Source organism: Ursus arctos, unplaced genomic scaffold (assembly GCF_023065955.2).
Source record: "Ursus arctos isolate Adak ecotype North America unplaced genomic scaffold, UrsArc2.0 scaffold_32, whole genome shotgun sequence".
NCBI classification, from domain to species: Eukaryota; Metazoa; Chordata; class Mammalia; order Carnivora; family Ursidae; genus Ursus; species Ursus arctos.
Window position 1 is genome coordinate 30,811,687 of NW_026623008.1, and position 12,743 is coordinate 30,824,429.

Consider the following 12,743-nt stretch of genomic DNA (forward strand, 5'->3'; position numbering starts at 1 on the left):
GGGAAGGTACACCCTCTGGGTATAATATTCTATTATGTACCCCTTAATGGAGTAAAACTAATCTCAGACTGAAGAGACATTGACAGGATGTGAATACAGGGAGAGCGAGAACGCCAATGGAAGCCGCCTCACCGTGTAAACGCCTGGAAGCCAGGATTCAAGGCGAGTAGAGAGGAGCCCTACATTAATTTATTTTCATTCATTAAAATGATTGATAATCATTCATTCCATTCATGAGTTTCTCACATTCTCCAGAGGGTGGCTAAGGAGAGAGCAAGATGGAGAGTTTAGACGAGGTTGATTAAACCGTTACTGAGCCACTACCACCCATGCCTGGCAACATGTACGTAATTTTGTCCCACATTGACTCTGGGTTTGAGAATCCCTGGCACAGATGTGAGTCTCAGTACTCAGTCTGAAGAAGTGGATTATTTCAGGATGTTCATAAATCAAAGTGCAGTATAGCCTGAGGGAGCCTGAACAGCACTGGCCGATAGGATTCCATGAGTAAACGATCTCTGTCTGCCCTGTCCAATATGGTAGCACCAGCTCGGAGTGGCTCTTGAGCCCTTGAAATGTGGCCACCTTTCTTGTGTCACATGTGGAAATGTGAACATTTGGGGGATAGTGAATTAAAAATACATTGTTTAGTGTGCCTGGGTGGCTCAGTTGGTTAAAATGCCATCTCTTGATCTCAGCTCAGGTCTTGATGGTTGTGTGTTCAATCTCTGCCTTGGGCTCCACACTGGGCAGGAGCCTCCTTAAAAAACAAAACCAAACCCAAAACATCATTTACATTTACTTCACCATTTTCATTTCTCTTGTTTCCAGTGTGCTTATTAGAAAACATGAAACCATGTCTGTGTCTTGCATTAGGTATTTATCAGAGAGCCCTGAACTAGAAGGTGGAGAATTCTGCCCTGTCAGGACACCTTGAACTCAACCCTGCTCTGGGTTAGTGTCTGGGCCAGGCAGGACCTGCAGGCAGAGCTGCGGATCCGCCTAAGTTCGGATCCTTCTCCCATCTCAGCTCAAAGCCCAGTGAGGATTCTAGACTTGGTTTCCAATCGGCATTTCAGATCTCTCTCGGTTTGGACCATGTGCCCTTGATTTTGTGTGTTCATTCGTTAGCACTAGAAAGGACATTTACTTAGGACCCATTAGGTATTTCCACTTTAAGGATGAAAGGATTTCAGGAAACAATAGCATTTAAATCACAGATGATCCTGCCATTCAGCTGTCCAGGTGATCTCCCTCTGGGAAGCCACCATGAAGTAGTTTGAAGAGGCAAGCCAATGTCCTGTCTGCCTAGCCTTTCTGGAGAAGTGCTTTGTGGAAAATTTATAAATTAATTAATTAATTAATTAATTAATTTCTGGTTCCTGGCACAGGACTCCTAAAATCCTTGCAGTTTCCTGAGGGATAGGAGAGACTTTTGTTCGTCATAAAATCTCCAACAGACCTCTCCAGAGTTTAGGTTAAATAGCTGACATAGGGTGGGGCCCAGAAATGGCATCACAGTGGGGCTGGTCACCAGAAGGACCAAACTGGGAGTCAAGGATTGGAAATTTCAGCCCCAGCCACTGGCCATCTGTGAGGGGAGGGGGCTGAAGATTGGGTTATAAAAAGTCTTGAACAAGACGTTGGTGAACACATTAATATTCTGGAAAAGTGATTTTCCCCCAGAGAAGGCGTGGAAGCTCTCTGCCACTCCCCACCCCCTTTAGACCTTCCTTGCTCCACGCATCTCTTCCATTGGGCGTTTCCTGAGTTGTATTCTTTATAATAAACTGGTCGATGTAAGTAAAGTGCTTTCCTGACTTCTGAGTCGATCTTTTTTTCCCCTTCATTCATATAACTTTTATTACAGTGTATTTATAATTGTTTTTTCCTTTTTTAAAATTTAAATTCAATTAGACAGCGTATAGTACATCGTTAGTTTCAGATCTAGTGTTCAATAATATATCATTTGCGTATACCCCCAGTGCTCATCGCATCACGCGCCCCCCCCTTAATGCCCATCATACAATTACCTCATCCCCCCCACCTCACCTCCAGCAACCCTCAGTTTGTTTCATATACTTAAATGTCTCTCATGGTTTTTCTCCCTCTCCGATGACCTCCAGTTCAGTTTTCCCTCCATTCCCCTATGATCCTCTGCACTGTTTCTTAGAGTCTACCTATGAGTGAAACCATATACTTGTCTTTCTCTGACTGCTGTGTTTCACTCAGTATAATACACTCCAGTTCCGTCCGGGTCGATGTAAGTGGTAAGAATTCATCCTTTCGAATGGCTGAGTCATATTCCTTTGTATACATGGAGCCCATCTTCTTTATCCATCCACTTGTGGATGTAAGTCATTCTAGTGAAATTATCAACCCTAAGGAGGGGGTCTGAGGGAGTACCTGACCTTGTGGTTGGGCAGAAGTGTGGGTAGCTTGAACACCCCATTTGTGACTGGCCTCTGCAGTGGGGACAGACTTGTGGGACTGAGCCCTGAAATCTGTGGAGTATGAATTGAATTGTTGGAGAACGTGGCGAGTTGGTTGTGGTTGGTGTCAGGAAATAGAGCACACGGGTGTACTTGAAACGTGAACACATCTCCTTCCTCCACTGCACCAATTGACTGCATAAAGCCCCCCCTTAGGGGTCCTCTGTGCTCTGTGGTCTCTTGGAAGAATGGAGTCAGGTTCGACTGGCAGTAGGGGAAGTTGGTTTCCAAGATCAAAGATGTGGAGCCTAGCTGAGAGCTATTCCCTAGGTGAAGCCGTGGATGCCGAAACGACCCCACTGCCCCCTTCCTCACTAATGACTCAGAGATTGTGATATCACAGTTGGTTCCCCACAAAAGGTGGGAATTACCTGACTTTGGGCATTTTATGGGCCTGTGCCCCTCAGTCCCAAGTGCAGAGTAGAGTGACCTGGTAGGTCTCTGATAAAGACTGACGGTTGAGTCCTGCTCTGTACACAAGTGAGCCACCCGACAGAGTCCATTATCAGGACAGCTCGGTTTCTTGTGAGACATCTATTCTTTGGAGGAGCGATCGCCTCATACACTCTTCCTTTCCCGTTGCTTCCCCACCTCCTTTGGGCTCTTGACTGGTGCCCTTGTGGAAGGTCTCCCTGCCATGCCAGACCTCAGGTGGAATCTATTTCCTATGGAAAGCACCTGCCTCGACTCTTGATTTCCCTCGCAAGACATGTAGCACAGTCTCATCCTTTTTCTTGGCTTTGTGGGGGAAAAATGATACTAATGTGTGTCTTAACCTTTTGATATGGAAAAGGTTGTGGCTACCCCAGAGTCCAAAAAAAAAAAAACAAAAAAAAAAACAAAGGCTTCAAAAATCATACTGCCCCCTATGTCTGGTCTTGCTTATTTCCCTCCTTACAACATTTTTACTGATTCACTGCTTAATGATTGTGAGACAAGGTCTCTCTTATAGGCATCATTAATTGAGTCGTGAGTTCGATGTTCAGGACAGATTTCTGTGGGAAGGTTTATTGACTGTGGAAAGAGCAGAGAGAAGCCACTGAAATGCAAAAGGAATATGTGGGCCTCTTCTATGTCCAGGCTCTGCATTCTGACCAGTGGCTGAATTTGTTTTTTCTCTCCAATGGGTATGACCTCAGATGTAGATACACCCAATGACAACCTCATGATTTCTGCTACCCTGAGGAGTGTCCAAAGTGGGTATTCGGTTCAGATAGAATCTGAAAGAGGTGCTGAGAGGTTCAGCTACACAACTGGCATCATGGACTCCCCTTGGTTGCCCTCTGGCCACCCTACTGGGAAGTAGATCTGGGGAACATGCAAAGAATAGATGTGGGCATTTGCAAAGAATCTGTTCACTAACTCAGGAAGTTCCAACTGCCTGCAAAACTTGGATTCTGGATTGTGGATTTGAGAAATAGAAAGCCCTCGTTTATTTATTGGCACTGGGCCTAGGGCTGCTCTTTTCATGGACCCCAAGTTCTACCTAGTGGGGATCATCCTGGGTGTGGATATGTGAAACCTTTCATTTTCTAATGTCAGCATTGTGTCCTGGATGAATTCCTAACCTTGTGACCAGGTTTACCAAAATAGTACTTTACCAAAGTAAAGGGGTTGTTTTATGCCATTATTTTCTGGGGCTTGATCTCACGAATCTGAGATCATGACCCGAGCCAAAATTCAGAGTCCAAGGATTCACCAGGTTCCCCGACTACATACAGTTTTTTGTTGTTGTTGTTGTTTGTTTGTTTTTTTAGCATGTATTGTAGTTCCTTGGTTAAGTCCACGGCACTTGGTTTTGTTCTAAAAGGTTTCCTTCTTTATGTATATTTGGAACTGGTTCCTTCCATTTCCATTGCTACTTTTCAAGAACAGATCAAAATCCTGTGTCTATTGAGTGCCCATCCATGAGCCAGAACACACACTGAACCCTGCATTTTGGGGAGTATTTAAAGTACTTCATTTAGAAAAGTACTAGTTGTATGTATTGCCCTCAACCCGTTCACTATTACAGAAATGCAGTGGTGAAGATACAGTGATATTTCCCCCCTCATTATTCAGGAAAGAGTCTGCTTTATATACACATACTAACCAAGAAATTCACAAAGGTTGAGAGGTAACTAAGTACGTCCTCTCAGCTATACACAGAGAAAAATCAGGTAGTATGCATAGACGGTGAGAGAATGACATACTTTCATTAGTATATACTTAGAGAAATAATGATTTGAAGAATGGAATTTCTGTGAACACTGCTCTTCATTTCACCTGGGACCCATTTTAAACTATATTCTAGACATGTCTGGTGACTGGAGGATAGAATGGGTGGGGATGGTGTTTTAAATCAAGAGTGGGACCTCTATTTATTCTCAATCTGTTTTTCTTTTCCCTCTTCACCCTGAAGTTTGGCTAGTGACTCTGTTTGGGGGGGGTGGCAGGTCATCCCCCCTCATGTCTTTTATTTTCAAAAAAAAAAAAAGAGTGAGAAAGTGTGAGAGTGGGGTTCAACTTTCGAAACAAAGCATTTACTCTCCCATGCCCCCCTTGTCTGTGAAGACAGGCCCCTGTCGACACCAGAAGTTGGCCGCTGTGCAGCTGCATTGACTCTGAAAGGTCTATGATGACACCATCGCCATGGTGACTTGAGCCACACCTCTGCTGTCCTTTCCAGCTGGGACTCTTTGAGCTGACCCATTCCTAGGGATTGGTGTTTGCTCTGCTGCTCCAACTCAGAATGGGAAATTGCTGTGGTTCCTGCTGTGGTTTCTGCTGTGGTTCCTGCTGTGATGGTATGTTCCTAATGATCTTCTGAATGCTGTTTGCTAGGACTCAGTTCACTCTTTCTCAAACTATTTTTCTCATCGTTGAAAATTTCCTCTCTCCCAATTTCATCTACACATGTTTTATAGTTTTGTTTTATCCCTTGATTTCTACTGTTGGTGGTTCTACTGACCTAGCAGCCTTGGTTTTTGTCCTCCATGGAGAACAATGGACTACTTCCATGATATCCTGCACTCCTCACTTGTCACCCCTAGGTTCTCAAGGGGGGGAAATACGGCAGTGTCTATGTTCGTTTAAGTTTTTTTAAGCATCCTAAATTCTATATTCACATTATGCATTTCTGAAATTTAGAGTGAACCCAGAAAGGTTGATATGGAGGACATTTATCATTATTTTCTCAGTGTCTTACAATGTCTGCCCTGTACCGTTCATCCCCAAAGGGGTATGGATTTCAGGATTTTGGGGACATGTGGGTTCGTTCCTATCAATAGTTGCCCCAAAGAGATCCTCAGAATATGAGAGTCTACATTTCAGTTTATGACCCCCAGACACACATTTCCATTTCTAAGAACTTTGGGTGTTATCCAAAATGACATTTTCTAGAGATTTCAATGGTATGCTACCACCCGTCCCATTCAGTGCCCCAGACGTAAGTATGGTGACAATAGCATGACCTTTTTTCCTCGGTGCCGCAATGAATAGCCGGCCTTTAATGTATGGTGAAAGATGGGTAACTGGTTAATGGATCGAGTTAATGAGTGATCGATAAGCAAGTACACAGATTATTAGTGATGCACAAAGAAAAATAGGTGATGTAGACACAAGAGCAGAGACACACGCATTATATATATAAGTATATATGTATATATAGATGATTGCATACGTTTGCACAGAGGATTGTAGCTTGAAAACAGAACGTGTCTACATTAAAGTGGTTTTGATGTAATGTGTTTCTTAGTTCTCCTGAACTTTCATCCAGATCTCTTCCCAAAAGCTAAGCTATGTTTTTTTTTTTTTTTCTTCTATGAGTTGACAAGGGTCTCAGGAACTCCTAGTTTGTTTGGAGGCACTTGTATTTGTGTGAGGAATAAATAATGCAAGATGACATTGTTTCACATGTTTGAAAACACAAGACTTTGTAACAGTGACCCTCCCTTCCTTTACACTGGGATTCATCTCATTTGATCTGCTGACCTTAAGACAGGCAACTGGAACATTCTAGAGAACAGTCATGGATATTTGTGGACAAGGGCCCCAGAGAGTGGATTCAGGGAGACAGCAATAGATTTGCTCGTTTGCTTTTTGTTGTTGTTGTTGTTGTTTGCCTCTGATTCTGTCCAGAGGAAATCATGTTGGGGTAAAATGCTTGTATTTAGGCAAAGCAGCTGTGTGTCACAGAGCAATGGTGTGGGAACTCAGACTCCCAGATTTGAATCCAGCTCTGGAACTTGTGAAATTGTGAGATGTCAGACAAGATCTAGACCCTCTAATTCACCTTTCTGACCACGTGACAGGTGTTCATTCATTCAATGCTCATCACACACTTATGCGATGATTTGTTTCCTCTCCCTGTTCCTCAGGTGGAGGAACGGAGGCACAGAGATGAATGTGACCAGGTTCATGAACTCCTCTAAGTAAAGGAGCCAGGAGGTGAACCCAGGCCTGCAGTCCAGTGCTCGTGCTCTAACTACTGAACCGAACTGCACTTATGACTCAGTCATGGGATCAGTAGTTACTGTGCAAAGAAGCTTTAGCATCTGCATGGATGTCAGGAATTCCCTGAGCCAAGGGGAATCCCAAACACTGTTTGTCATTATGAGGTCACCTCAGTGGTCACATAGCCCAGGGAAGCTCTTGAGCCATAGATGTCCAGATCTTGCCATAGTCATTCATCTGAAAAGGACGTAGAAAGCCTGGTCCGTTTGAAGCCATGATTGTGTTCAGTCCAAAGATTCTGAGGGTTTGGAGGCACCATTTAGGACAAGCCAGTCAAACTCTGTTTGAACACTGGGCTACTCCTCAGCACCTGACCTCAATCTGGTCAGAATGGAGGAGACCCTTTCATGGTGTTTGATGGCATTGTCAGTATGAGTAAGCCCTAGTCATGCCGACATCCTGTGACCTTAGGGACACTGCTGGGACAAGGAAAAATAAGACTCAAAGAACCAGTTCATGATTAACCTTCTGTCCAGAGCTGGTCAGTGCCTGGCCAATCAGTGTCATGGCATGGTCACTCTTCAGGGCATGGCACAAATAGAATAAGAATAGGGAGCATGCTGAGCGGTGCCTGGCTGGCTCCGCCAGTGGAGCATTTGACTCTTGATCTCAGGGTCGTGAGTTCAGTCCCCATGTTGGGCATGGAGCCTATTTTAAAAACAGAGAGAAAGGAATCAGGGACATAGTGTTGTAGATTTGATAACATTCTCCCCATGAGCCCTAAAAAAATGCTTGAATGCCATGAACTACACACTTTAGGGACAGTGACCAACAAGAACTCAAACACTCGTAACAGCCTGCTGTCCATCATCCTTGTTTGGACGCGCTTTTCCAGCTAGGCCAGGGAGTGTCCATGCTCCAGTGGGGGCCTTTGCTCCTTCCGGAGCTCTCCCATTGTTGGCTAGTAAGTGCAAGCATGGAGAGAGGCCATGCTTCATGACTATATACACATAGCCTTGCAAAGCAAGACTAGAAGTCAAACAGCATCAAATGAATAATGGTGCTTGGTTTTCAATGATAGAACTTCATTATTGACAAATCGTCAACAATTGATGAGCTTCCTCACAAAGGATGTGAGATGAAATGCAACAGAAAGTCGTGCTTAGATCTGAATCTAAGTCTCTCAATAAAAGGTTGCTTATTATCATGTGCAAAATAGTATACAGCAGATGATAGATTTAAATGCAAAAGCAGGTGTGGGTGATCCTTACGGAGAGTCGTGATGGGGGAGCTTCTCCAGGGTGTGGGTATGGAAGGGTCCCTCTCTATGTGTCCTTTGTATATTCCCTGATTTTTTAAAAAAAGATTTTATTTGAGAGAGAATGAGAGAGCAGAAGCGGTGAGTAAGGGGGATGTGGGGTGGGGGAGGAGAAGAGGGACAAGCAGGCACCAAGCTGAGTGCAGAAACAGAGGCCCGGCTCGATCCCAGGACCCTGAGATCATGACCTGAGCCAGGTCAGACGCGTGACCCACTGAGCCACACAGGCGTCCCTGAGGGGTCCCTCTCAAAGGAGGTGGGGCTTGGTCCCCTGCCACTGCAGGGTTTAGAGAAGGATGAGGAGTCTATAAAGACTGGATCTGGGGAAGGAAGGAAGGAACAGGGAAGGTGCCCATTCAGAGCCAGTGCAGTCCCGGTTCACTCTTAGCCAGGCCTTAGCCCAGGCAGTTTGGAGACTTACTTAGATCAATACCAGTGAGATACTAGAGGTCATAGGCTTAATTTATTAAACCAGCAAAGCACTAGCCCAGGTGGCCATTTTTCCAGTTAATTCACAGGAACTGCTCAGCCAGGGTTGGTCAGTTGAAGGGAAGCTAATTCTTGGTAGAGCTGTCATGTGACAATTAGTTTGGAAAGTCCTGGGTTCTGAATCAGCTTGGGAGCCCCGCAGACCACTGGTCCCTGAGGGTGCTCAACTGGTCCCGGGGAAGGCTCCACGTCAGACAGCTAGTAGGGTGAATGCTGTGGGAGGATGGCCACAGTTGGGCTTCCCCTGGCCCTTCAGAGGGGCTTGTCAAGGGGCATCTGCACTGTGTTCTGGGTCAGGGGTTGAAACCTAGATGTGCGAAGGTGAGCTAGGATTTGGACTTTGCTGTTGGCTCAGGCACCTCCCCCAGGGCATCCACTGTCTCCCACAGACAACTCGGGGCTGGAGGATATGAGAAAGAGATGAGGGAGCCCTGGTTCAGGGCTGCAGGGCTTGATCTCAGGTGTCTGGGCAGGTGTCAGGTGTTCTGGGACCTCTCTCCCCAAGGAACCAACTCCATTCCTGTCCCGGCTCCCCCACTCAACATTAAGTTGTCTCTATAGCTTGGCTTTGGTAAATAGTGCTGCCGAACATGGGCAGATATTTCTCTGAAATCTAGACTTGAATTCAAATGGATTTCTTATCCAAGAGTGGGATTGCTGGGTGTAATGGTAGTTCTTTTGTGAATTTTTTTGATGAAGTCCCATATTGTGTTTTCATAGTGACTGCATCAGTTTACATTCTCTGTGGGGTATTTGAAGGCTATATGAACCCTAAGACCTTCCGAAAGCCCTCTCTGACTCAGGTGGCTTTGCTAGGCAAATGATGAACCATGGGATCAAAAGTTTGAACTCTGATGAACTTATCACTCCTTTTCCTATGGCCTTCTGATAGCAAGATGTCAACAGCTCTTTCTGTTGTCATGCATTTCCCATGGTCTCTGAGAAAACAAAAAACAAAAGTGAAGAAAACATCCATATTTTCTCTAGGTCTCCGGAAGCTGGCCAGGAGAATAAAGCCGAAGGTTCACCCCACTTCTGACTCTGTCGAAGGTACCGTGGAAATTCATTCATTAAGTTGATTCAAGAATAATTATTCTAGGGGCACCTGGGTGGTGTCCAACTCTTGATTTTGGCCCAGGTCATGATGTCAGGGTCATGAGATTGAACCCCGTGTTGGGCTCCATGCTGGGTATGGAGCCTGCTTCAGATTCTCTCTCCCTTTCCCTATGCCCCTCCTCTGCTCACACTCTCTCTTTGTCTCTAAAAGAAAAAAGAAGAAGAAGAATCATTACACTAGTTTTCAGTGTCCCATACTTAAGACAAAAATGCCAAGCCATATTTTTTTGTTTCACGTGTGACAATTTTAATTTAGCTGGTCACTCATCAGTTTATAACCACAGTAGTCAAATGGCATTTGCAACTCAAGTCTGTTCACATTTCATGGTAGGTATAGTGAAGCTAAGGAATGGACATTAGTCTGTTATCAAATATTAGGAAAAATAGATTTTATTATTTTTAATGAATAGACGTTATTACTTCAAATAGGTTTAGATTAAGATAATAATTGAGCAGATAATATAAAAAGTTTCCCTATCATCCTTATCCCTTGGCGCACAATTTCCACAATCCTTAAAAGCTTCATCAGTGTGGAACACGTGTCACGAATCACAAACCAGCGTAGCGATATTAATACTCATTGAAGGCCAGCATCGCTAGGAAGGTCTGCTCTGTGTTGTGCAGGAGTATGGGTTTTGACAAATGTGTAAAGTCGTGTATCCACCATGTACAGAGTAACTTCACTGCCTTGAAAATCCTGTGTTTAACCTATTCATGCCTTTGCCCTTTCTCTAGAAATCTTAACAACCGTTGACCTTTTGTCATCTCTATAGCTTTCCTTTCTCCAGAATGTCATCTAGTTGGAACCGTAAAGCATGTTGCTTTTCCAGACTGACTTCTTTCACTTTTATCTATACAGTTCACATTCGTCGATGTCTTTTTGTGACTTGATTGCTCAATTATTTTTTTTAATCTTCTTTTTATTATTGTTTGAGAGAGAGAGTGAGTGAAAGTGTGTGGGGAGGGGCGGAGGAAGAGGGAGAGAGAATCTTCAGCAGCCTCCATGCTCAGCAGGGAACCCGTCTGACGTGGGGCTGGATATCATGCCCCTGAGATCATGACCTGAGCCCAAATCAAGAGGTGGATGCTTAACTGAGTGAGCCAGCTATGTGCTCCAGTAGCTCAGCTATGTTTATTACCAAATCGTATTGCATCGTAAGGGTGTATTGCCGGTTGTTTCTCCGTTCACCTAGTGTAGGACAGCTTAGTCGCCTCTAGATTTGGTGTTTGTAAATCAAGCCGATAGAAGCACTCCTGGGCCAGTTTTCATGCGGACACATTTTTCAACTCAACCGGGTAAATACCTAGGAGTGAGATGGCTGGATGACACAGCAAGACTGTGTTTTGCTTTGTAAGATTTGATAGGATTCACCAGTCAAACCATCTGGGGCCGGCTCTTCCTTTCTGGGAAATGTATTAACTATCGGTTAAATGTTTTTGATACCTGCCTGTTCAGATCATCTATTTCCTTTCAGTGGGTTTTGGTAGTTTTGTGACTTTGAAGGAATTGGCCTCTTTCCTTTCAGGAATCCTAGAATTTTTCCATGTATTCCTTTAGAATCCTTTCAACGTGACGTCTCCTCTTTCATCTGTTGTTAATGTGTGTCTTCCCTCTTTCTTCATGGTTAGTCAGGCTAGAGCTTTATCCATTTTACTGATATTTACAAAGAACCAGCTTTTGTCTTGGTTTGGTTGATTTTGTCTGAGAGTTTTTTGTGTTCCATTTCATTGGTATCTGCAATTATAGGATTTTTTTTCTCTTACTTGCTTTATATGACATGACTCTTTTTTGCCTTGTTTTCTAAGGAGGAAGCCTATTCACTTTGAATCTTTCTTACTTTCCAACACGATGACATTCAGTAGTATAAATTCTCCCAAGCACTGCCTTTGCATACATTTTTGTCAATGTATATTTTCATTTCGTTTAGTTCAAAATCTTTTCAGGCTTCTCGTGAAACTTCCTCTTTGACCATTTTTAAAAAATTTCCAGCTATTTGGGGATTTCCCAAGATTTCTTGCTGTGGTTGAGCTCTAGTTTAATTTCATAGAGGTCTGAGAGCAGCTGTTGTATTGCTTCTACTCTTTGAGATGTGTTGGGGTGTGTTTTATGGCCCAGCATGTGGTCTCTTGCTGAATGTTCCAGGTGAGCTGGAGAAACAGTATATTCTGCTAGAGAGTCTGTGCTCCAGGAAACCTGGATTCCCTGTGTTCCCTTTCCTGTCTCCTCAGGGCCATGGTTTGTCCTGTGTCCTCCCCTCTCCATGGATCCGAGAGTGGTTGATTTTTCAGTGTCTTCAGGCTTTTTCTTGTTCGTAGGGTGGACAGTGATTGCCATGATCCTTGCATGTGGAGCCCTCTACTTTTGTCTTCATGTGCCTTCAACTCCCTTCTCCTGAAATGTGTCTTGACTTCAAGATATTTGGGCACACGCTGCTTCCATTCATATAACCAGGTCTCCAAAAACAGCCGAGAAGCCTGTGTCTAGATGTCAGCTTACGTAGCAAAACACACGTTTTCTTTGACGTTCCACCTTTTACATTGGCTGTTATCCTAAATTAGAGGTTTACAGAAATATCAGCCATATGCTTTCACTCAACGTGTTACCCTCCCAGAGGTATGGACTAGTGAAAATAGAGAATATATGTGTTTTTACATATATCCATTGAGTATCCAGGCTTTCACACACAATGACAGACCAAGAAACCCATTGACAGAGATGGATAGATACACATGTACATAGGGAGTTAGTAACATAGAAAAAAGAAAAGGTAACATTTTGAGATGAAGAGACATATGAATTTCTGTATGTAGACAATTGCATCCTTGTGCACATAGAGCTCCAGCTTTAGAAAAGCACGAGCCTCTATTCATGTGGTTGTGAGGTAATGCACAGG

General features: G+C 44.0%; 1 protein-coding gene across 1 annotated transcript in view; it reads left to right on the forward strand.

Moving 5' to 3' along the window:
* Positions 1-12,743, forward strand: part of LOC113250069 (uncharacterized) — a 59,194-nt gene that overhangs the window by 11,407 nt on the left and 35,044 nt on the right. Inside the window, exons 3-4 of the mRNA XM_057305362.1 lie at positions 5,046-5,278; positions 9,721-9,783. Of these exons, the coding sequence (XP_057161345.1) occupies positions 5,224-5,278; positions 9,721-9,783 (118 nt within the window). The 5' untranslated portion in view covers positions 5,046-5,223. The remainder of the gene's footprint in view (positions 1-5,045; positions 5,279-9,720; positions 9,784-12,743) is intronic.